We start from the raw sequence: 25,880 nt of genomic DNA on the forward strand, positions 1-25,880 counted from the left end.
GGCTTAGGAAGGAGTCGGGATCTCATTTGCTAGCATTCACCTTGAGATGGAGATAGCAGTTTTAGTGATAGGATGAGCAGAGTCCCGAGTCTCATCTGGCTGGACTAGCTATCCAGGTAGAGATAGCAAAATGAAGAAGCATAAGGAGACATTTTTTTACTATGCCATCTGTTGAGAATGGTGCCTGTTGGGGAGCTTCTTTTAAAAGGGGTGCTGCAGTCTGGAGCCCACATTTGTGCTCCATGGAGCTCATATTGGACTGTGGAGGTTTCTCAGGCTCTGGCCATAGCAGACCATGCTCCATTCTCTTTTTTTGGTTTGTAATTCAACCTCTGTTTTAGGTCAGAGCTGAGGCTGTCTAGTGGGTAGTGTGGAAAAGCTTTTTCTGCCACTACTCCCATTTGTGTGTTCTACAACAAAAGGGAGGGTTTAGTCTTCAGACATGTTGGCTTGATGTCTTAACCGTCACCTTATTAAAATGGAATCTCAACAGAGAAAGTTCCTTTGTAGCCATCAGTGTTAGTGCTTTAATAACTGTTTCACTGCATTTTCTTTCTCCTTCTGACACACCTCCTTTTCTTCTCTCTTTTTTTTTTTTTTTTCTGCCTGGCATAGGCAGCAATTTACAGAACTGAGTGCTCTGTGAGCTACAGTGTCAGCCCCTCATCTTCAGTCTTTGTTGTGGCTCAGTACATGAGGTGGACCTAATCAGTGAGGATTGCTCTTCTGGGTGTGTTGTCTGTTAATCAGCAAATCTGGCCATCTCTGGAGATGTGATAAGTGTCTGTTAACTTGATATGGTGCTGTGGAATTCAATGCCAAAATGCACCACATAATCTTGATCCAAACAATAGCAAAAGACTTGGTGGGGGGAGCTGTAGATGACCTTAAAATTAGTATTGCAGTAATGTAGCAGCATTAAATGCCTGCAGGCAAACAAGATCTAAACTGATCTAGCCAGGAACATTAAACATTCATCAAAACAAGAAGTTAACTTAGCCAGAAAATAAATCAAAACTGTAGCATAACAGCTGCTTTTTCGGAAAAAGATGCAAGTCAGGTCCCTCTTTCCCTGAAAATCTGAAAGCAAGCATGGCGATGGGACAGGGAGACCACTTTAAAGCTATTTTGCTCACCAGATAGTCCAGATCTTGAGCTTTCATGTGAAGGAAGCTATTTTCAGAATGTGCTCTTGTCAAGTGCAATGCAGGATTTGTTGAGTGGCAGTTCCACCCAAACAGGATAAATGCTGGTTTAAAAAAAAAAAAAAAAATATTTTTTCAAATTCTGAACACCAGACCTTATAGTAAAAATTGCTTAGGTCTTAGTATGACACTGAGGTAGGATTTCATGCTTCCCAGAGTGAGACATGATGAAGTATCTCAGCAGTGCTAAAGCTGCCTCTATCAGTTTTTGCTTTGAGAGGGTGCTCAAAATCCATTAGATCTGAACTGCTTTGTTTCTATCTTCATTTCTCTTTCTGCAGAAGGATGAAAACCAGGGTAGTGAGAGGCTCAGATTCCAAAGATCTGAATTTGTTCACAGACTTGTCACTGACATGTTCTCAGGTTTCAATGCCTCTGCTTTTCTTCTCCAGCTCCTTAAAGGTAGGGAAAGAAACCTTGTGCTTCAAAGGTTTTCTGGCTGCATAGTAAATGTTTGTTACACACCTAGAGATTCTCCAACAAAATATGCTACAGAAGTAGTTGTTCTTTTATGAGGATGTTTTGTTTGTTTTCTAACATATTTTTCCCCCGTTTAATTATCTGTCTTCTAAAAATTTGCCAGAATTTCTATTTTTCCCAAATCTCTGCTCATGCTGTGCAGGTCTAGGGGCAATTCAAGAGAGCTCTACAAAGGGCACCTAAGGAAAAACATTATTGTACAGCTCTATGTGACCTAAGACATGTTGTCATGTGTACTGTCCTGTCCATCTCATTGCAGAAAGCATGTGGAACCCCTCTAAAATTTAGGCTGTGTATTTACTTAACAAATCACTTGTCTTCTCTTAATCTCTGTGAAAGCTTGTTGGGATGCTGTTTATTTAAATGTACATCCTACAGCCAGCCTCTTGGATCTGAAACATTCCCCCCCCACAACTTTCTAACCAAAAAAATATTGTGTGGAGTGTGTGTGTAAGTTATCAATGTGACTGCAGCCTCCTGTCCATAATTTCCTAACCCACAACTTCTACCTGTCTCTGCATTGCAGCCCATAGCCTTTACAGGAAAGATCAGCTCCCCGTATGTACACCTTCAGCTGATCAGCTGGGGTGCAAAGCTGGTGTCTCACCTCTTTTCTGCCTGGAAGATGGCTGTAGGCATGTGAGATGCCAGACTCCTGTGGTGCGTTTGCTCTGCATCTCTGCTATGAGAGTGTCTGGGGGAAGGGGTTGGTGGTGAAGGAGGGGTGTGGGTGGAGAGTCTGCTCTTGGTCTCAGTGAAGTTTCTGGTAAGCTGGTCACATGAAACAAAAAAATACATCAGCTCCCTTCCCCCATGCACCAGAGTGTTTCTTGGCTCTGCACCCAAACTAGCAGCTAAGCACGTGATTTACTTGTAAAATGCAGTTTTGGTGCCATTGCAGATGGGAAACTAGGGATGGGAGAGCTGGACTGGGGCTGCCCTGTGTGCAGCGGAGGGCTGCCCTCCCGGGGAAGGGGTATGTCTCCCTGCTGAGTTGCAGGAAACTGGGGGGATGTGGTGCTGCAGGACATAGGCTTGGGGGAACGCCTGCTGCAGGATGTGGGGCTGCAGAGGAAAGTGCAAGCTGCAGGAGGCAAAATGGAGGAGAATGTGTCGAACCACAGCCCTACCAGGGGAAGGAGGTGGGGGTGCTGCATAAGGGGCAGGGGGAAGGAAAGGGAGAGCTCTGTTGCAGGTGGTATGGGGGGCTGTGCTTTGAGAGTTGGCTACACAAGTACTCTGGACTGAAGGCCTTCTTACAAGATACAAGGTCTGAAAGGACCGTGACAGAGAGTTGTACTCATTTTTGTTCTGTTTTGTTGCAAGAAAGGGGAAGTTGTTTGACCATTCAAAGCTGGGGAGCTCAGCATCTTCTGGTTTGAAAACTTCATTCATTTTGCTAGTTCTGTTTGTACCCTGCAGTTCTTCCTTTCTCAGGGATGTAGGCTTTTTTTTTTTAAATGACACTAACTCAGTATGCCCAGGAAGAGCTAAAATAAGCTGTTACGCTCACCACAACTGAGTGGAGACCTTCCAGCAAATGCCTCCCAGATGCCAGGCTGGCCAGCAGGGCAGTTGCACCATTCTTAGGGGGAGTGCAATTGCACCACATTTCTTCCTGTGTCAGGACTGCAATGGGTGTACTAATGCCTCCTGGCCACAGCAGATAAAATGAGATAAAAGAATTCCTGCCCTTTGCTGTGCTTCTATCTGCCTGTCAGCATTTGTGGTTGGTGATCTCCATTGCTTCACATTAGGAGGAAGGCAGCTGCACTTTTGTTGTTGTCGGCTGGAGGATGTGTTGCTTCAAAGGGGAGCTACAGTGTGCTGCTGCAGGAATGGTTCCCAGTACTTCCCACTGCAGCACTGGTTTTCCTTGTGTTTCATCCCACCCTGAGCAAGAAAGAAGTTTGTAAAGCAAGAAATGGTACTTTTTCTAGTAGCCAATGGAACAGGTGAAATTGGTGGTTTAGTGAGTAGTTTTAATGGTCAGCTGGTAGAATTCTTAATTATTGCAGCAGACTGTAGGTGCCAACTTCTGTGGCTGTAGGTGTTTGGAAGGTAACCTCAGTGGTGAAACGTTTCCTTCCCACCTCTTTACCACCAGACCCGGAAGGGTTGTTCCCTCTATGACTTGCCTCCATCACGGTGGCACAAAATAAACTAATGGTTAGCAGGAAAAGAGGGGAAATGAAATTCAGGTTAGAAGCTCTTGGAAATTCTTCTTTGGTTTTTGTAATAAAGTAACTTTTTAATGGGAAATGCTAACAGAATAAAGCAGAGTTGACATAGGCCTTGTATATCCCACTGGCAACATGGGAAGGATGACTGGGGAGATGAAGAGACATTTATCTTGCCAGCAAGAGGAACTGGTGTGCCCTGAGAGATGTGGACCACAAGCAGGGTTTCTACATGAGAGATGGCATCTGTGTCATGTCAGAGCTTATTGAAGACTTAGACTGGGCCTGCTTTGGCCTGTGTCAGTTGTTCTGCAGGCAGGTGTCCTCCACCCTCCTAATGCAGTCACAGTGATGGCTCATTTTTCAGCGGCTGCACTGACACCAAGGCTTCAGACTGAATCTACGGGGCTTTACTTGGCTCATTGCATGTGAGTGAGTAAGACTGGGAACAGTAAGGCTTTTAAAACAGTCTGAAGAGCAGGGGATGTGGGAGCCTATGGCTTGTGGGGAGGGGTCAGTGTATGCTGTACAGGGATGTTTCATGAACGGGTTTACAAAATCTTGCTCTGAGTGCTGTAGCAAGCTCAGAAAGGAGGTCCTTTGCCCATATTCTGAGTTGATCTCAAATGTGAAGCCAAAGGCTATACCTACAGTGGATAGCTGGGGTACTGCTCCTTCCTGTTCCCAAATGCACATGTATTCAGATTCCATGATGCTTTGCAGTGCTGGCTTTGGTCAAACTGTGGGATCTGCTGTAGGCAAAGACCTAAGCTGAATGGTGGCCATTCTCTCTGAGAGAGTGAAAACACCCAATATGGCTTTATCTGTGCCTTTGTAGGCAATGAATGGCATGTTAGGCTGGAGTACACTTAACCCCTCTGTTCACATAGTTAATTGTGACTGAGATCACCGTCACCTGTAGCCTGCCTTGATTCACTAATTTGACCTCCTTTGACTCTCGAAGTTCCTGGAAAGTTGCTGGTGTCTGTGAAAGCTCAAGTTCCCCACTTCCTCTTAATGTGCACATTAGTGTGCTATAGTTTTGCTTTATAATGTGTACAATAGGTAATACTCAGGATACACATATCCTGAGTATTTCCCATAAAGCAAGAGGACGGGAATTCTCCTTCCCTTACCAGGTCCACCTGCTGGATAATCCAAAGAAAAATTGGACAAGTTGTTTGCTGATAAACTGAAAAATATACATGTGAGAAGGCAGCTTTGAATGACACTGAGTGTAGAAACTGCAATGTCAAAGGTGCACACTATGACTTCTTTTAAAGATTCTTCTCTTTTAGGTATTTTTAATACTTTTTTTCTTTTTGCTGCTGTTGTACACATATTAATATCTGTCTTCAGTTAGATTATCTTTGCAAAGTAAGTACAAGACCATGAATTACTGGAAAAAAGAATAAATTTATCTGGCCCACTCTTCAGGGTGCTCACTGGAGATACAAATAGAATTACTTAAATCATCTTGACTTTTACTCTGTGATGTTGATAGTCTAATTTCTTCATTACTTGAACAGAAAAGTGGAAACTCTTCTAAGTTTATATAGTTTGTTCCTTTTAATTTGTTTATTTTGGTTTCCCAGTACAGTAATACCAAGGGGTTCACGGATCCTAGTGTGTGTAAATACAGCTTGTGACCAACTGTGTGAACTTTAGGCTGTCTTTAGGATCCATATAAGTATGTACTTTTAGGGGTAGTATTACACTTTTACTTGTGGAGTTGTTTGTTTCTGGGAAGTGGCAAGAGTGTGGGGAAAGGTTGCTACAAGGTAATAATATTAGTGGTTTTGCTGGAGGAAAGGCTTTGTCAGAAAGTATGTTTGCCAGCATTTCTTGAAAGAAATCTTGTATTTGTTTATTGTGTCATGTTGGCACTTGAACCTCCTCCTTCTTTCAGTAGCTGAAGGCAAGTGATGAGAATTTTGTCACTGTCTTGTTTCTCCAGCTTTCACCGGCTGAGAAAACTGGAGCTTTGCTGTTTCATCTTCACTTGCTGGCTCCAGACGTGTCTTCCCCTTGGTGACTTTTTGCACAGTTGCTGCAGCAGAGAGGCTGGAGGTGCTGGTTGGGCGTGGGAGCCCCTCTGCCCTTGCACTTGGGACATCGTGCCACAGGGGTAGCTCTGCACTGAGAGGCTGGAAAACAGACTTTGGCTTGCAATGGCAGTAGTATGCTGCTACAGATTTATTAATTTTAGCTGGTCTTTGAAATGGCAGTGTAGAAACACTGAAATGGAAATGTCAAAATCAAATAGCTGGAGGAAGGGAGGGAGGGAGAGAGGGAGGGAAGGAAGTGTCATTATATGCTTATTTTCTTTACATTTTTCCTTAGGCACCTGCTCTTAGCTCTTGTCAGAAAAAATATACTGAATCTGTGGGGGCCTCTGGTCATTTCTAAGGCCTAGAATGATTTTTTGGTGTTTGTTTCTACTAAATTCTGCAGAAGGGGAAATGGTGGTCTGAGACTTGCTGATATTCCTGTTTAAAGTGGTGATGAGGCATGGCATAGCGTCCTCTGCTACCCTATTACAAATGCTGAGAGATCTCAGTTGTTCTGTAGCATAGCCTTGTTGGAAAACTTAAGAGAATATGGGGGAAAGTCTGTGGCTTGAAGTGCAGATGAGGGAACTAGCTCTCTTTTGCTAGGAATGTCTGAGAAAGGAAGATTAAATTTAAACTAGCAAAGAAAAGCATGAAGGAACCTGAAGGCTCAGACTAGTCTCGCACTACAAAATGTATTTGATGTAAATTCGATTTCTGTCTTGAAGCAACTCAAATGATATCTTAGCAGCTGGCACCAATTGACTATCTCCCAGAATTGGCACGATGACAGCAATCAAACTGAGTTTATTGCTTTGGGTTTGATTCTTCTTCCAGACTCTTCCCATTCTCAGAAATGTAATCTAGAATGTGTTCCCACAGGAATGATAGCTGCAAGCCTCCTTTAACAGCAAGGACAAAGCATGATCCTAGTGCAGGATGAAGACAGGTTGACTGTAGTACTGAGCAGCCAATTGTATATTCCAGTTGTGAGCAAGAAGGTTATGTATCGGTAAAGGGAGGAATACGGGTTTTTTCTTCATGACACAGATTCTCATCACAGAGATGATTGACATCTAAGTGTTAGTTTTCCTGCATCTTCTTTTTATTGCCTTTAGAAAAGAATCTCCCTTTCCGTTGAGGTGGCTAATCTTTAGGCTCTAAAAGTTACCCCTCGCTTTTTTTTTCTCTTCTTGAGACAGGTGTATTAAATGAAGAATGAGCTTTAGCCACTGGACCTCAGTATAGCTGAAGTTTGATAAAGTATGACAGTAGATGCTGCAGTGGATGTAGTCCTTTACCCATGGAACTGTTCTGAAATGGTGCTGTGTTTCTAATGCTTGTTGAAGAAAGTGTGTTAGAATTAATTTTTTATACCTTGTTTTCCAAAAGGTGTGAAGTTAATCACTTTCACTGATAAATCTTTGTTTGATTTATGTCAGTAACTATTTTGTCCAGTGTTTCAATTAGTTTTTAATGCTGACTTCTACTTCTGCTTGCCAGAAGATAGGACAACCTGAAATAGATGTTCACATTTTTTTCTAGAGCAATAAATTTCAGTGTTCCTTGGGCAGATGGAGGGGATGGAATGCGAAGGGCACATCTCTTTCAACCTCCCTGGTCACTGATCCTTTGAGGAGCTTGTGACAAAGCTCTGTCTGGAGAGTGTGTCCGCATGGCAGCTGCCCATGGCTGAAACAGATCCCTCTCTGCATCTCTCAGGAGCCAGAGCCAGTCAGGGCATCACAGCTATGCCTGAAGCTGGGATGATTTCATGCTGTGCTGCCTGTGCAGGGTGGCAGTGTCGGCACCTGACACCTAAACCATCTCCTCCTGCCCCCTGGCTCAGGTTTGGCCCTCACCTCGCTTGCTTGGGGCTCATCTCCTTTTTGGGTTTGTGGTAGATGTCCTTCTCCAGACTCTGCCTTTTGCAAGTGTACCGCAGCTCCATGCAAGCAGGTCTCCCTATCCTTCCCTGGCAGCCCCTTCTCCTCAGCACAGCTCCATAACAGGCTGATTAGGCACAGTGACCTTTTTTTTAATCTTCTTTTTCTTTTTTTTTTCTGTTGTTGTTACATAAATGTTCTCAATTGGCGGCTCTAGACTACTGGTATTTGTTGATATCCTTTACCCTGTCTGTGTCTGAAAATCTTCTCCAGGTTCTAGGTACCCCTGGAGGAGAAAGACCTGGTGAGGAAAAGCCTCCTGCAAAGCAGCCGTGCATGTATTGGCTAGAGCAGAAAACTGAGAACTGTCCCTGGACAAGAATGGAGCCCAGAAGTTGGGTCTCACCTTGTTCATCCATCTCTGCCACCACATCTTCGAGATAGCAGACTGAAGTGGTCAGACAGTGAAATTATTTTCTTAAAAAAGAGCAAGAAATTATGCATCAGTATAAAACTAGTCATATTCCACACCCTGCTGAAGATTGCCAGGTTTTTGTGAAGTAAAGCTGTCTGCCTTTTGGTTTTTATTTCTGTTGGGTACACCTTCTTTTACATCAAGTTATCCTGTGTATCTGTAAGTTTGATACATTTAGGACAAATAGGCCAAACTATCATGATTTTGGTCTGCTGTCTTCTGTACTCAGGCAAGGTCGTTGTTTTAACCTGCTCAGTTAGAGATTCTTACAGCTGTGACTTTACTAATTGTGCACAAGCATTTCTGTCCATCCATTGTACACGAACAGTCCTGTCTCAGTTAATGGACTGCATGTTTGTATAAAATGGAGTAGTTTCATTTTTGCAGGTCCTTAACTCTCACAGATGATGCTAAAACAATCATTCTTGTTTTCTATTAAAATAAATCCCTAGCCAAATCAAAACCCAACCCAAAGAAATCACAGTTCTCTGAACAGGCATCTTCTCATCAGGTATACTCTAAAGAAACCCAGTATTAATGTTACTAGAACAACAGTGCAATATTTGCAGAGCAGTAATGTTAAAGGTACTTGGGTTAAATGTAGATTCACATTTGACATGCTGAACCAAGATGCAGAAATTGTATCATATAAAGGACTGAGAAGGAGAAATAGATATTCACACCTTAGTTTGGGTATCAAACATAAGTAAGTTTTCTCCTGTTTTTAAGCACCATCTCCTTAAGCATTTACATTTTAAATTTTACTACAGAAAAGCTACATAGACTGCACTTTCCTGTCTATGTAGATACTTATTACTTCAGACTGTAGATAGAATAATTTTCCAAATAGCAAGATTCTTTTTTTTTTTGGCTGAAAAACAGTAAATGAATATTAGATGAGTGTTTGTAATATCCTGTACTTAAGTTTTAAGCATCAGCTATTGTTCAGGGCTAGACAGCTCTGTAACGTAGCAGGAAAAGAGCTTAATGAAATCCAATATTTAGAAGCAGGAGGTAGATGAATTCAGACTTGGAACAGCAATGCCGAATTTTAACAGGAAGGATAACTAACATTTGGAGAAATTTCTGTGGGTGTATGGCTTTATTTATCACTTGCAGTCTTGAACGTGAATCTTTATGTTTCCTAAAGGATATACTGTGTTTTAGGCAAGTTATGGAAATTACTTGATGAATTTCATAGTTGTGTGAAAGGTGGAAAATAGACCCAATGTCCCAGGCTTAGGATACTGTTAGGTAGGTCGGATGTGTTGCCGTCTTTCTGTTAGCTCTGAGGTGTATTTCCATTGTGCATCAAGAATAAGCAGCTCCACTCCACAAATGGCTTGCAGAAATAAGTTTCATCTCTGGGACAGAGGGAGGAGAAATTATTTTCTTTGCAAGCTCTTGGTAGGGTAGGGGTCTTTTCATTGTAATTTTAATATCATTAAGACTTTGCATTTTAAGGTTGAGCAAGAACCTGTATAGGAGAAATGTTAAAGTCCACCCATTGACTGCTCTGCTGGACTGAAAAAATTTGGGGCATTTTGTCTCCTACTGGGAATAACCTTTGTCAGACCAGAGTAAGGTAGAAAATAGTGTCTCTGTGTTTATTCCTTATGTATTTAGATACCAGGTTGTTCCCCACAAGTACCAAATTGACTCTGCTGCTGATTTGACATGAGTCAAATGCCTACACTGTGCCAAAGGCCACGGAGTGATGAAGATCTTTGGGGATGGGGTGGGGGAGCTACTTTCAAGTCACTGACTGGGCTGTGTTCTGGTGCTGCCTGAAACAGGATGGCAATCCTGCAGGAGCTGTGATCCTGTAGGACCCACGGCAGGAAACCCTCCCAGCCTGACCTTTCGCTGCTCTCAGTTGTGGTGGCTGACTGCTGCAGGCTGGTGCTCCCAGGGCTGGTGTGTGCTTTTTCTCTGTGAGTTGTGCTTGAGTTGGCCTGTTTTGTTGCCCCGGAGACAGAAGAGTGTGGTATGCTTTCCCCCCGACCAGAAATAGTTTCCTGTACCTTGTGACCAGAGTGCTGTACTCCTCCTCTGGTCTCCAGCCAGGCTGTGTGGTGCTGGAGGGATGGGGTGTGGGGTGATGACCTCTTGTCACAAGTTCTGGTGTGGCTGCTGCCCATGAACACTAGCTGCCCTGCCAGCTCCCCTCCCTCTGCATGATGGTGTAGAATTTCAGGGGAGCAATTGCTCTTGATTTACATCTCCCATGGCATTTTGATGGTTATGTCATTTTGTTTGAGCCTTGCTCCTGTCAGCTGTCTGTCCTGGCTGTCAGGACTCGGTGGCTGAGTAGCACGTGGTGAGCTCTTGCCTCTTCTTCCCTCTTTGCTCAGCTGTTTTTGCTGTCTGCTTCTCTGTGTCCTTGTACTTGGGAACAGATTCTCAGCAAGTGTAGCTGCGCACGAGGGCAATGTGATCTGGGTGGATGAAGGATCCCCTCCTGTAGAAGTTCCAAGCAGAGCTGGGAGGGAAGGTGGAGAATTTGCAAGACCCAAACGGGCGAGCAGGCTGTGGATAGTTTATCTTAAACTGTTGTCCTGCTGTGAGAATCCCTCCCAAATGCAGAGTGTGCAGCAATATTTGTTACTTTGCAACTGCGTTTTGCAAAACTTCATTGGTGAGAGATGCTGCTAAAAGGGAAGCCAAGGCACCCCCACCCCTCCCTGGCAATGCAGGTGAGAAAGTGCTTGCACTGCACCAAGGCCTCAGGAGCGTGGAAGCTCTCCAGGCTTTCTTGCTGTCTGCTACTTTATTGGAGAGTGGTTCTGGCATAGAACTGTGAAATATATGCAACAACAACAATAACTTCCAGGACTGAGAACGAAGAAGAGATGAAAGCAGTAATTTACCTTCCCCCATTCCTGAACAGTAGCAGATGAGAATGTAAGCACATCTCAGCCCTATAAAGTATTAATTGGGACATTTTCTGCAGTTCAGCAGTGGAAAAGAAGACAGAAATCCTGCAATGCCCTGAGCTGCTATTCCCAGCCTGGGAGAGAAAAGTGTACTGTGCTGAGATTTGGCACCGTCTCTGTCTTCTGCTTATGGGGAAGAGAACAGTTGCCCAAAGCTTCCTTTACAAAGAGAAGGGAAGACCATGCAGAGACTAAGGCAGCTTTCAGGCAGAGCAGTGCAGTGCAGCCTTGTTGAAATGGGTCTCTAGTGTGGTTCCTATAAATGGGAGGATGCTGTGTCCCTATCAGTGATCTACTGAGTAGTCCAACCAGCCAAGGGTCCTGCTTACTCCTTGTGTGTCATAAGGCTGCAGAGAAGGTGTGTTTTAAAGCCCATATGCTGAAGATCTGCATGAAAGGAAATGTCAAAAGTGTGCAGGGACTGCTGCTTTCCCTTGCTATGTTCTTTTGATGGCTGGAATGGGGAGTCCGAGGACTGGAAGTTCTTGCTTGTCTCATTCTAGGCATCTGCATCCCCGAAGTCTAGAGTTTAGTGTCTGCCAGGGCTGCCTAAAAGATTTTGTCTTCCTCAGATCCTTTCAGTCAATCTGTGCTTATCCAATGTGAGCATTTCATGCAAGAAGCTGAGGCTTTTGTGGTGTAAATTCAGGACTCAGCCATTGCTGTAAAAATCTCAGTGGCTAAAAGACCTCCTGCCTCTTGGCTGAGAAGGCAGAGTTGCTCTAGCTCCCTCTCCTTTCCTTGAACTTGCTCATGGGAGGAGAAACAATTTTTTACTCTCCTTGATATTTTTCTTTAATCCAGATGAATGTCGTGCTTGAACTGATGTTGCCTGTGGGCTGGAATAAGCATACTTAGCATTTGGGCAGAACTTCTTGCCTGGAGTTTTCTAAGTGCGTGATCAGCACTTCGCCAGCGAGTCTGTCCATGGGTACTGAAGTATGGTTACCTTTACAGTTCACTGAAGCTGGCAGAGTTCCCTACTTCATGTGATGGCTGTGCATTAGCAGGAGCTGTGTATTTCCTTTTCCCATTTCATGTGAGTTATCTCTTTTCATCCAACTCTCCAGCTTTGGAGAAGGGGTAAGTCTCAAAAGGGATGTCACTACAAGTGGCTTTGCGTATTTGAGAAGCTGATGGAAGAGCTCTGTCTTTTGTTCTGCAGCTACTCCCTTTGAATCAAAGGATGCAATACCAGTTTAGTGCTAGTTCTGTAGTGGGAGTGGCAGTCCTGTCATCTGAAATGGCTGTGAGGTTTTGGGAGACAGTCATGTTCCAGCAGTTCCCAGCCCTCTGGATGTCTGCTGAGTCACTGTGTTCCTCTCTCTGTCGAATATGAGCAAGAGCTTAGTTCAGAGTTGTGGTGTTTAACACCTTCTTTCTTATTCTCTTTCAGATCACCAGAAACTGGAACGTGAAGCTCGAATTTGCCGACTTCTAAAGCATCCAAATATTGGTAAACTTCCTTGGGCTCAGAGGGAGGGGGGTGAAACAGGAGTAGTAAAGTTTCTCAGCTAGCATGCTGTAAGAGAACAGATGTGTTCTGAACATTCACAACAACTCATCAAGGTTACCTGTTGAAATCACCACAGTTTCTCTATGACAAATTCTGCATATAACCCCGTTCCATTCCTTAGCATCCTGATCCAGATGTTCACCAAAGAGTGCCATGTTCCCATCTGCTCACCCATGCAGAGCTGTCCCTGCTCCTTGGGTGATGCATGACTCTTGTCTGCTCATCTGACAGTCTGCAATGGGAGTGAGGTGTTCTGTTTGTTTTTCCCACACCCATCTTCCGTTTCTTCTTCTTGGCCCTTTGTGGCATGTCAGTTTAAATGCTGTATTCAATAACATGCCAAAGTTAAAGGAGGGTGGGCTAATACATCAGCTCTTCTCATTACAGTGGCCACTTACTCTGAAAACAAGAGACCAAAACCAAATTGCCCGTTTTGATGGAAATGAGTACTGGAGTGAAGGGAATGGTTTTGTCTAGGAATACAGGAAGAGGCAAAATAAGGCACAACATAAAAAACTACATTATTTATTGAACTGTAGAGAGAGGGCATGGATTTTTATCTAGTTCCAAAGCACCGTGGAAGTTTGGACCCTTAATAATCCCCTTTTTAGGTTTTTTAAAATAAGTAAAACCTCTAGGATCCTAGCTAAGATCTGATTTAATTTATTTAAGAAAACATTAAGAAATACCAAACTGCCACCTTCAACCAAGCCACAGTTAAACATCCATGCCTGGGAAACCTGCCTTTCTTTTGCATAACTGTCAATGTAGATAATACTTTAAGGGCATTTGTCTGGTCTCCTGACTTTCAGCTTCTCAGTCATTTGCTCCTATCATCTCAAGGCCTGGGAGAGGAAAGGTGCCTTAGAGCATGGACTAGCATCTGTAGCCTATTACATATGTGATGAAGAAGGAATTTCCACAAGCTCGGGACCTCACACAATGCAAAGCTCCTTAGTAGCAGCTTTTCAGCAGAAAGAGCTTTCTTGCATCTGAATGTACTTGTGGAGGTATGGCATGAGGAGAGGAGCAGTGGTCACTTTCTGCAGTAATTTGCACTGATGAATATATTAGCCAGATTATTTATTTCTTGGCAATATTCACAATGACTAAAACTCTATTTATTGAGCTTCATTTGCCCTGTAAGACTTGCTGCGCTTAGTTTAGTAGGTGATGTCACTTTTTATTTTGACCTTAACTTCACTTTAATCATCTCTCCTTTTTATAATTTCTTACATCTTTTCTTGCCAGACCTCTCACAAAGTAAATCTGATAGACAAGAAGAAAACCACTTTTATAAGTAAACTGCATGGAAAACAGAAACGTATCACATTCCTGGTTCAATTCTACAGCTTGTTCCTCATCTGTAATGAGTGGTAATGCTTCTCTCCTGTTCTGATGTGGTTTGGAAAAGACGGTTTGGGGGAATGTCCGTGGTTCTTGCATTTTCTACAGAGAATTTCTTGTCTTCCTAGAAGGAACAATTTTTCTTTTAAGAAAAGGAGCTCGTCATTGTAAATGCAATGAGTGCTCACAAATAGAAATAGAAGAATTAAGTTTTAGGCCTACAACAGAGTTGAAGTGTGTTAAGACCTCAGGAAGTCATATGGTCCATTCAGCAGTCCTGTGAATACCTTTTATACCTGGCTAGTTCCAGGTATATTTGTTCTTAAAAATCTTTACCGCTTTCACAGCCCCTGGTGGCAGTCTTTAAAATTTTAATTTTTCTGTCGGATAAACATTAAAAACATAATTTGCTGCTCTCTTAGCTTGTTGTTTCTAGTTCTATCTGGAGTATCTGGGGAAAATAGTTTTTCCTTCTTGTAACAATCTTTTACATATTTGAAGACTGTTATCATGTCTCTTTTTAGTCTTTTTCTTCAGACTAAACAAACCCAGTTCTTTCAATCTTTTCTTATACGTCATGTTTTCTAGACCTTGTATTTTTATTTTTTTTTCTTTTCTTCCCCCCCCCTCCCCCATCCTTCCCTGGACTCTCTCCAGTTGCTTCATATCTTTCTGGAAATGCGATGCCCAAAACTGGACGCAGGATTCTAACTCAGGTCGTGTCAGTGCTGTGTAGAGGAGGAAGAAGTACTTCACTGGTCCTACCAAAGATACTCGTTTTGTACATCAACCTTTGAAACTTGTCATGTAAATATACTGTTGATGTTGTTTTCTGATACATTATTGCTGCTGACTACTTTCTGCACAACTGCTGGCAAGCAAATAATTTTTCCATCTTGTATAGATGAGGGTTCCTACTGAAGTGTACATTCGTCTTTATTAAAACAAACAGGAAGAAATCCAGTCTGTGGGTTCCCCCCCTCCCCAAATTTGTCAAGACCATTTTGATTTATCTGTTGATAGTATAATAGGGTTGCAGCTCCCACAGTAACGTGATCTTTAATAACAATGCCATATATTACATCATGTAGATAATTAATAACACTGTTGAATACTGTTGAATACTGTTGGAGTCTGGACAAACTCTTGAAGATATCCCTTGATACATTGTTCCAGTTTGACAGTGATCAATTTTGAGTATTTTTAGAATGAGTTGTATACAGTATTGTAAGCTAGTTCTGAATACATGGTTTTTCTTAATTGCTTGTGGAAAGAGCACGTAAGATGCTGTCAGAAGCTTTGCTGAAGTCCAGATGCTACATGCACTGCTGCTTCCATGTTCCTTGGACTTGTTAGGTTGTCATAGAAGGGAAACATGTTGTTCTGACGTAGCGGTATTTTTTTTCCTCGAAATGTGTATTAGCAGTTAGTAATCACCTAGTTACTGGCATTCCATGCTGTAAACTCTTCTGGATGAATACTTGGTGTGTTGCCTCAGTGTGAGCTCTGTGCGTAACACTGCACAAGCCATGAAGAATTCTGCAGATTTGGAACTTGCTTTCCATTTCAAGTTTTGTTGTCACTGTTTTTGTTGCAAATTGTGTTGCAGCAAATCCTGTTCTTCTACAGTGACCTGAGCCTGCAGTGAGTCTTGGGCAGAAGACTGAAAGTTAGGACTCTGTGAGGCAGGCAGGGTACACAGGATATAAAGTAAGCCTGTTGTTGAATTTGTGGTTCTTATGCATTTACAGCAGGACAGTTGATTCTGAACAGCAACACACCGACCATAACACTGCTACTTTGGTAAAATAAAGATTACTTTAGATACAGAGTAATGTTGATATTTCCATTTGCTGTTGCTTTTTGTGAAATGACTGCTTTCTGAGTTATCCTAACACGCCTTCATAAAATCTTAGACCCAATTATAGGCTATTGTTGTGTAGTTGGGTGTTTTGCTTGTCTTTAGATGCACATTATGGCCAAGGTAATCACAGTGGAGTAATCCTTCCAAGAGCTTGGTGTTGCAATAGGGTTTTTTTGTCTGGACAAAAAAGAAAGTTAACTTGAGATAATTTTCCTCTGATTTCCAATTCATGGTATGTACCATGTTGAATGTGTCATTATAGCTGGTCAGACTTCAGTAGAGGAAGGACTACTTTCCCTAAGTTTGAAATTGTTCTTTTTCCTTCTGATAACTTCAAGAAAACTTTGAATTCTGGCTCAGAGAAACCATTTGCCAGCCATGGTCACCAAATACAGCAGAATTGGACAGAGATCGACCAGTGATCTGTTCATTTCAAAAAATGCACCCATTACTGAGGATATGGGTATGCTAAAGATGCAGAAGACAACATCATTAATCTGTCCATAAGCAGATAAAGTGCCTGTGGAAGTTGGGAAGAGTCATGGCTCTATGGGGAATTCCACTTCTTGAACAACTTACTGTTCCAGTGATTCACTTATGTATAAATCTTGTGGGCATTAGACATGCATGTGTTTGGGAACATGTAGAAGAGCTCTCTTCTCCCTTGATCTCTGCTTTGCTGGAAAGAGGCAGATTTCTGTAAGCACACTCATAGCCCTGACTCTTCATTTGCACATGCTTTCCTGATTGTGCCAGTGAAACTTGTGCAATGGCTAAGATAAAATGAACTTCTGTTTGTTGCAGAGCTAAACTTACAATGTGTTGCATATTATCTCTTGCTTACTGGAACAGCTCTTTTGGTCTTCTGCTTAGTCAGTCTGTGTATTTAATTTTTAAATCTTGTAATTCATTCACTACAGGGATTCTCTTGTCAAAAATTCATTTTTCTTTTCCATGCTTCCTGCTATCCATTAAATGTTAGAACAGTGACAGAGCTGTGAACCCTAGTATTATCCTGCAGGCTTGTTCAGTGCAGATGAGAAGTTCAGAACAGTGCTGAATGTGACCTTCCCTGTCTTAGGACTCCCAAAGTAATAATGATGCAAAATTTGGTCAAAATCATTGTTCACAGTTTTGAAAACTCTTTTCTAGCATTCCTGTGTTCCTCTGCAAAGGTAGGATTGTTCGGTGTGACTTGGTCAGTGTACAGAGCAGAAGTCTGCTCTGTGCATGGATTTTGTCCACTATGTTGTTAGGTGTTGCCTTTCTCCTAAACTTTCCTTGTTATGCCAGTCTAAATATGTGCCTCATCTTTGGATCTGTGACTAGTTGATCTGTACTCTGTCTTAGATATTTTTAACCCAACTGTACAGACGTAGTTCTCTAATATATCTTTTGTTCATAGTTGGAACTGAGCACTTCTGGTTGGTCATTGTGCTCCAGCTCATGGCAGCCTTTACTCTGAAGAACTGGATGCACTTAAGTCTAGAATAATAAAAATACATATTTTAAGAGAGGTTGGTAGTAGCCCAAGAGCCACAGCCAAATTCTGTTTCTGATTTCTGCCTTCATATACTCTGCTGAACTGCTTCAGAGTTAATTTCTTTGAGGGAATTTATAGCAGTGGTGAAATGCTGTCCTCAGCATCTATCAGAATTATTGCTTTTTCAGGTTTTTCCTACTTCAGACTTCTTTTCCGAAATATACTTGCATCTGAATTCTTTTTACTTTAACTTCTATCTGTTGGCTTTTCTCAGCATAAACCACAATTTTGGACATGTCCTTATTTAAAATGGGAAGAAAATGGTATAGAAATCCCCTGTGAATTAGAAGAATTTCTTTTGATCTGGATGAGTCTTATTTCCTTTGACAAGTGGTCTTGGTTCTCCTAGTACCTCTGAGTTGTGGGAGCAATTTGGATGGATGTGTGTAAGAAAAGGCCTCCAGTTTGTGTGCCCTTAAATGATGGTTATGATCAGAGTGCAAAGTGGTGCAAAGACTAAGGAGAATGCTATCCTTCTCTATACAGCCCAGATGGAGAATCCCACAACGCTCATAACTAACCTGTGGGGGAAACGGTGCATTGACCATGTCTGCAGACCTAATACTGGATTTGTTGTCTTAGTGGTATCAGCTACAACTTCAGGTTTACTCGTTCCTCATTCTGAGACACTAGTCTTAACAAGGCCCTCAAATTTCCCCCCCTGCTGCCACTTGTAATGTTTTCCTATCACCTTTTCCTTAACAAGAGATTTGAGTTGCTTCCTTCGTGAACAAGAAAAAAAATGTAGGCTGTGTTTTGCTATAAACAGCAGATTTCCTTGTTTTCATTTGGCTGCAGGCATCCAGACTGCCTTTGCAATTGGGACAGAAAGGATGGGATGTGCAAAGAATAGTTAAAATGCTGGGGATTATCCCGTGGTTTGGCCACGATTACTGCCCTATGGATACTTGGGGGTTTCCAAGTGGGATCCTCCCACGCATGGCTGGCTTTTCAAAGCTGCTGTCCTGTGATTTCTGTTGCTGAGGTACTGCTTCTGGTGCAGAGAGAGGATGGTGTGGGGAAGGTGGAGTGGGTGGAGAAGAGATCTTGTAGCAAGATTATGCTTTGCGACTTTCTCAGTAACTGAGCATCTTTTCCTTGGAGGTGTCATGGGTCTGTCTGAGAGGACAGCAAGTTACTGAGCTTCCTAAGAGGTCAAAAAATAATATTTGTGGACCTATGCCCTTAACCTGCTCTCCTCCTACCTTACCAAAAAAAAAAAAAAGAAAAAGAAAAAGGGAAAAAGCCACCAACAAACACTCAAAAAACCTTCAAAGAAACTATCAACTGGAGTGCACTCCTGCTGGAAAGTTTGAGCCTTTGAGCTGCAAGTTACCATTTATTGTTTGCAGTCCCTTCAATGCTAGAGATTTAGGTGAGTGCCCATGCATTTCTGCCTGATAGGATGTTCCCCAAAACCCCAGCCAGTCCACCTTTTTATTTCTCATTCTCATTTTCACAGTTAATTCTTTCACTATTTTTTACCTCTTCGTGTTTTTGTCTTTTACTGCCATCTCTTCCTATAGCTTTTCCTGTAGTTTTAAGAAAAACATTTCTCCATAAGCCCCCTCAATTCGAGAATGGAGGAATAATTGCACTTTTTTCCTTGCCAGGGGTTATATTTATTCTGTGTGTCTCTCTGGTCTGTACTAGAGACATATTTGGATTACATTATTCATCTCTTTAGCTGTGAGATTTATCTGTATGCAAGCAACCCCTTAAAAAAATAAATAGTGGGATGAGGGCCAGACTCAGTGCACTCAAAGGTACTGCAAAAATCAGAGGAGAATTCCTCTACTCCTCCCCTCCCCACTCTATTTAGGATAGCGCCGAGGAATGGAGGGAGCCTCCTTTGGGGTTCCCCCTGCCTGAGCCCTGCACGCAGCAGGGGCGGCTGCACTCAGGGGAAATCGTGCAAGCAACAACCTGCCTTTTGAACAGAGCTCGTGTCTGGGGGAAGGTGTCCTGGCTGTCCTGGCAATGAGAAACAGGAGGTGTGAACATCAGGGTCCTTCAGCGAGGTTTGGGGGATGTCAGGCAGAACACCTGCCTGCCTGGGCAGGAGCACTGCAGTGCCACACCAAAGGCCATCTCATCCCTGATGGCAGAAGTACGTGTAGCCAAGTTGCAGAGCATTGTACGAGAGCTAAAATTTGTCACGGCCACTATCTTTTTTCTATTAATTCTAATAAAGTAGGTGTTCTCTGTGTATTTTCTTTGAGACATCAATGAAGTCAGTTTGTTATTATTTTGGGGGTTTTTAGAAAAAGCTCTAATATAATACCAGTGGTTATCAGAAGTACTTTGCTTATCTGCTATGTGGCTAATAGGAAATTATTAATAACAATTCTGGATAGTCGTGATTGCACTGTTATCAGGAAAGCAGGAAATATTTCTGTTAATACACTCTTTTGGCTCATGTAGTGTTTAAGTAGGGCATACTAAATGTTATATATGGTGCTAAACTTCAGCTTTTCAATACAGACATTGTAAAATCAAAGGAAAAGTAACACTTAGTTGGGACTGAAATGTATTTTAAAAATACTTTTTGTGTGTGCGTATTTATTTATTTATTTTACTTTTGTTTTTTATCACTGCAGAAGGATGAGTTTAGGAAAGGTACTGTTCTCCCTGCAGCTCCTTTCTAGGCTGTGAATTTCAGTGCATAAAGGAATTTCCTGACTGGGCAGTGCTTTAGCCTCATTTTTTTAGGGCTAGAGTGTTACAAAGGTTACAGTGAGAACAATGGTGAGGGGGGAACCCACCTCTGTGTGTGTCTGCTTTTTCACACTTCCTTAGGACTATTCCTTGTGTTTCTTTGCAGAGCCGGCAGCAACATCGTTCTGCCTGAACTGGAGCAGAGTGTTAACAAGTCCTTCTTCTCTTCCATTTTCCAAAGCTTTAGAACCACCATTGGTGTGACGTGCTGTGGACCTGGGGAGTCTACAGCAAGCTGGTGTACATCCAGCATACTGTGACCTCTGTGTCAGATTTTGGAGAGGAGGGAAAGAGTCCACGTTCCTAAGAGACTGGTGAACAGCAGCCTGCTATGTCCTGTTAGCTAACTGTCCTGCTACCATTAGTTACTGTTCTGACAAAGCTGGTCATTAGCTGCTGGAACAGATGATTTCTAGAGGATTATTTGCATTACACAATTTAATGCTTTTTAATAGCGAATTTTTAATTAAAAGGAGAGTCTTTTGGAGGCAGCCTGAGCAGCTGCAGCTGAAGTTTGCGTGTTTAATGTAATTAGAGAAACAGCTGGGGTGGGAGCTGAGCACCCAGCTCACAGGCAGTCACAGGTTGGTGGTGGCTCCTCGCGGTACAGACATCCCGAGTGATGTGAACCGTGCAGGAAGCATCCTGGCGCTCAGCCAGGCTTGGAGGTGGTGGGACAGTTCCCGTCTTGGCTGCCCAGGCTGGTGAGCAGCTGGGGAAGCAGAGAGTGGGTGGTAGCCATCTGTGTCAGTTCACTTGTCACTTGTGCTGCCATGGACAGTAGCGCTCAGTTTGCAGTCTGTCGGGCCATGTGTATTTGTATCTATAGTTTCAGCACCTCCTGGCATGTTGGAGAATATCATTGGAAGAGGGCATCAGGTAGGTTTTAGCCTCCAGTTTTATTCTGCTTCTTCTGACATGCAGAGTCTCTTGAAATACACCCTTTGCAGTTGCTCTTACCTCCTCCATTTCTCCATGATACAGGCAACTTGTTGGAAACTGCTGAGAATTGAAGCTGTGGCTGTTTCTAATGAGCGGCTGACCTTTAAATAACATTATTCAGTCCAGAAGATCCCAGAGTACTTTTGAGTTTATACTACTAAGGCTGCATGAAAGAGTTCCTGTGTTACAATTACCATGACCCAGGAAACAACCATAAATCTCTGTTGCCTTGTATTGGCTCTGCTGCAGGTACTGCAACACAGGCAACTTACTTTAAGAGCCTCAAATGTTACATAATCACAGCAAGCGATCTGTTGGTGCAGAGATAGTTGGCAAATACCATACTTTATGTTCCCATAGTATCAAAATGCTTTATGTTTAAGAACACTAGCGAACCTAGATTTAGCAGACAAGATTACCTGTAGCTTCAACACTGTCCCTAAGGACAGGCAAAGACTATGTAGGAGCAAGCATATTTCAGACCACATTACCTTTTCCTAAGCAGAGATGAGCGATTGCCAGGTGAAGATACTGGGAATTGTCCTGTGGAATTCTTCCTCTGTAATTGCCTTTTGTTGTGTTTTCAGAAACCTCTTTGCTGGCAGATACTTACTTGCAGCATGTTGCCAGAAATCACCCCCTGTTAACAACAACCTGCCTGCTCCAACCATGGGTTGAGCCCCTGGGCAGCCCTGCTCCATTGTTTACTGTGGATGTGGGATACAGGGTAATGCTCATCCTGGGGCTTATGTGGCAGGCATAAATGCTCCAGGCCTGTTGTGCTTGATATAAGAGTAAAAAGATAATAATATTCAGCACACTGGACAGAGTGAAAGGGAGATGTGGGTCAAAGCTAGGCTAGGCATATTCTGTGTTTGTTTCCCCCATATCAATTGACCTTTTAGATGTGACCTTTTAAAAATGAGATGCCTGTTGCTTTTCCATGTCTTCTTATGTTCCTGTAGTTCAGGTGGGGTTTTGTAAAAATTGAAAGCTCTTTGCTGATCTCTTCATGATTCACTTCAACTTTTGCATTCACAGAGCCTTGCTGTGTATGACTCAGCAGCAATTTGCATTGGTTGTTAGGCTGGTGCAGTTTGATATGAAGGAGATTTTGCTCTCATGCTCACTTGGTTCATATCACAGTCAGCAGAGAGCTGTGGCTGTCTGTACAGCATCACTTTATTCAAGCAGGGAATGTAAACCACGTTGCATGACTGTTACTGTATTGCTGTTTCTCACTAAAATACTTAATTTTCTGTAGTTATTATAATAGCCTATTAATGTTATTTCTTTCAAAAATAAAAACTGTATGCGCACGAGGATTTTGAAACACTTTGAAGTAGCAGCTTAAAGTTCTGCTCTTGAGGCGAGATTTCCAGTGAGTCTCTGAAGACAGCAGGCAGAGAAAAGTAATATTCACAGCAGATGTTCTTAGAAAGTGCTTGAATTCCTGGTACACAGCTGCCGTTAGGTTCAGTAGCCACAGCACATCCCCTTGAGCCACTCACTGTGGTATCAGGCTCTTTGCAAATGCTCTGGATTGCATTAGGGTCTCAGACCTGACATACACACCCACACAAGACAGAAAATAACTTGCCTAACTTGTATCAGGCTGTGTCGAAGATCTGGGTTTTTGGGGAATGGGAGTGGTTTTGATATCACTGTTTTTCTGTTGTTATTTTTTCCAAAAGGCCAACTCTGTGGGAGATGCTTCCAGTACAGGAAGGACTAGTTTACATAGGATGAGGCTGGAGAGGAGACTGAGGGTGGAAAAGGATACTTAAACCAGTTAGCTAGGTTGTGTCCTGTGTGTTGTGATGCATCACAGATCTTTAACTGTGCAGAATTACGTGTGTGCATTTAAAACTGGAGGAACAGTTTTGGGTAGCAGACTCTCATCACCTTTGGTGGAGTATCACTTCAGTACCAGATTCAGGACTCTATATGATTAAAGTTAGAATTTTTACAACTTGCTGAAAACATTGTTTCATCAAGATGCTGTGCTGAAATGACTCCTTGTTTCTCCCAGAAGCCATGTACTTCTTAGAGCTATCCAAGTGGCAATGCACACTTTCTGATGACTGAGCAGCTGGTATTGTTGGGGATGTTTCTACCTACCAGTCTGTAACTGACTCTACTCCTTTGGATAGCATTTGTTCTGGAAGTGCTTACTAGTGCTCTAGGGTTTTTTTATTTATTATTTCTAAAGTTATCAGTAAGACCTGCCAGTCTTACAAAATTAGATGTGCATGTGAACTCTACAAACCCTCTGTTTTTTGTGTGGATGGGACTTTTTCCTGTGCTCTGAAAGGACCTTGGGTAAAGTCTTTCACCATATCCTGTAACTGATTTAGTCCCTCAATGTCTGACTTGCTTCTGTTTTCTTTCTTACTCTCTTCTCTTTGTCTGTTCTTGTGAACCTAACCATTGTAGTACATGCTTTTTTATCCATCAGAGATCTTTGAATGAGAAGAGTCATCAGGGGACTCCAGCTGTGTGTGGTGTTGGCAGGGTCTAATTTCCTACATCTATAAGACTCCTTGTGTTAAGACTGTTTGGCTAGGAAGGAAATACGGTATGAATTGCTGCTTCTGGGCAACAGAATGAGCTAATAGAAATAATCTACCTCATCTTCTGGTGAATAGAGTGAGATGAGGTTCCTTGGCAAGTACTGGTCTCTTTTGTAGTTTGGTTGTGATGTGTGTATTTGTCTAACCTGCTGTGCTAGACATAGACATCACTGCTCCCCTGACGAGAGAAAAAAAAAAAGGAGTGCTGTAATGTTTTTGAAGAAAAGGTTAACTGGATGAGTACTTTTATTTTTATTTCTCCATATTTCTTATCATGTATAATCAGGGTTTGGGCATACTTTGCCCTCCAGTACTTATATATTATTCTATTTTTCACCCTCTTGTGTCAAAAGGTTACACAGATATGAACAGCCTTTGTGAGCTCTACTCAGCTGCTTGGTTGAAGCTGAACTTGTGGTAGTAGTAATGAAGTTGTCAGACAGTGTGTCAGAACCAGCAGCCTGTGAACAAATGGGATACTCTTTTCATGGGAAAGTGTCTGAAACAGAGGACAGCCCAGTACTTGGGTTTCACTCTTGGAACTGGCCATTCAGGAAACCGTGTTCTGCCTTCAGGTGAAGGACACTTGCACAGGTTATCCTTAAGCAGAGAGAGTTCATTACCACCTGGACAGTGGAGGTGTCAGATGGTTTCTGATGTTTATGTATCTTCATGATGAATACTCACACAATGTGGATCATATTTGTGAACCAAAATGGAGAGGAGGCACAGAACCTTTTAAAATGTTTTTTATCCTTCATTAACTTCTAAATATATGCTATTTCATGGACTGGCTGAATAGTTTTGGAAAAGGCAGATCATGTGTTTAAGCTGATTGTCCCTAGTAGTTAACACTGTATTAGAAAACAGGGCATTTTGACTTCATGTGTCAGCAGAGTGAACCATGGCATCAGAGCTGTCCATTGCAGTCTCCTTGCCGGTCAGGAAAGCTCTTGTGGTTCTGCAGGAGGATAGGGAAGCAAAATATTATGGTGAAAGGGCACTAGTGTTCTTTCTATTCTGCTACTGGGTATTGTTTTTGTTTCTTCACATCAGCATCACTGTGAAGTAGGCGAGGGCTGAAATTGAAAGTCATAAGTTTTGGTATATTCAGATTTTTCCTAATCCTTTTTGACTCCCCTCATTGCTGTCCCCCTCACAATTAAAGCCTAATATTTTGAGCTGTCACTAGTTATTCCTGTGCAGGGTGGTGGGGCCCAGTGTCATTTTTCCTGTAGCTTTTCTAGATTTTGCTATTCTACCATTACTCTCTGAGCTTTGTTACCTCAGCAGCTTAAATCCTGGGCAGATTTTGTTCCAGCATCGCTCTGGGCTGTTGTGAGGAGGCAGCTCCCTTGTTAAGTTAATGACCTGTGTCCTGCCTTCAAGGCCTTCTTTTGCTGTGCAGCCCTAGGGTGATGTACAGCGTCAGTATTTATGAACTGTCTCTGTCCTCCTGTCATGGTTCCTCACCTAAGGATGCGAGTAGTGTTTTTACTGTCCTTGAAGGCTCTTTTTGCTGCTTCTGCCAGTCTCTGCCAGCTGAATTGCTACTTCCTTCCCTTTTCATAATGTAGCTGACAAAATTGCTTTCCTCAGGACAAAGAAATAGCACCAATCAGCTCATTTGTGTTTCATTTTCTGATGTAATTTGCTGCCTGCATCTTTGCGTCAAAGTTTATCTTTCACTGTTTCTCATTTCTACCTACAGACATGTTTGTTGTTCCTTTTTCAAAGCCACTGTTCTCAACCTGCTGGTGGCTGTGCTCCTCCTCTGTCATGATTTCATTCATGCCACTCTCTTCTCTGCTCACTGTTTCTTGCAGTGCTTTGGTGACCTTTCAGGTGCCAGAGGAAGGAGAATGCTTTTTCATGCCCACTGAGCGTCACCAGACATGACCTTATTAGCACATTCAGCTTTCCTTGAAGTTTCTCCATCTGTTCATAAGGTTTCTTCACAGACTTTTGCCTGTGTTCTGGGCCTCTGCTCTTGTTGATGTGCTTGTCTCCTACTTTCACCTCAAACAGTCTTGTTCACTGGAGTGAAAACTGCCCTGCATTGGGAATCTAAGTGTCTGTTTCAGCCACTTTCCATCTTGTTTCCAGACTTGAATGAAAATCTTTTCTCCTAGGAAATACCTTTATTCTCACTTGCATTTTTGTA

The 25,880-nt window shown here is 42.6% G+C and overlaps 1 protein-coding gene across 12 annotated transcripts in view; it reads left to right on the forward strand.

The window, feature by feature from the left end:
* The window catches only part of CAMK2G (calcium/calmodulin dependent protein kinase II gamma), a 117,554-nt gene that overhangs the window by 40,548 nt on the left and 51,126 nt on the right, over positions 1-25,880 (forward strand). For all 12 annotated transcript variants that reach the window (XM_017806894.1, XM_017806882.1, XM_017806887.1 and 9 more), the window contains exon 3: positions 12,610-12,669. In XM_017806894.1, the coding sequence (XP_017662383.1) occupies positions 12,610-12,669 (60 nt within the window). The remainder of the gene's footprint in view (positions 1-12,609; positions 12,670-25,880) is intronic.

This window comes from Lepidothrix coronata, unplaced genomic scaffold, assembly GCF_001604755.1.
Source record: "Lepidothrix coronata isolate B3197 unplaced genomic scaffold, Lepidothrix_coronata-1.0 Scaffold17, whole genome shotgun sequence".
NCBI classification, from domain to species: domain Eukaryota; kingdom Metazoa; phylum Chordata; class Aves; order Passeriformes; family Pipridae; genus Lepidothrix; species Lepidothrix coronata.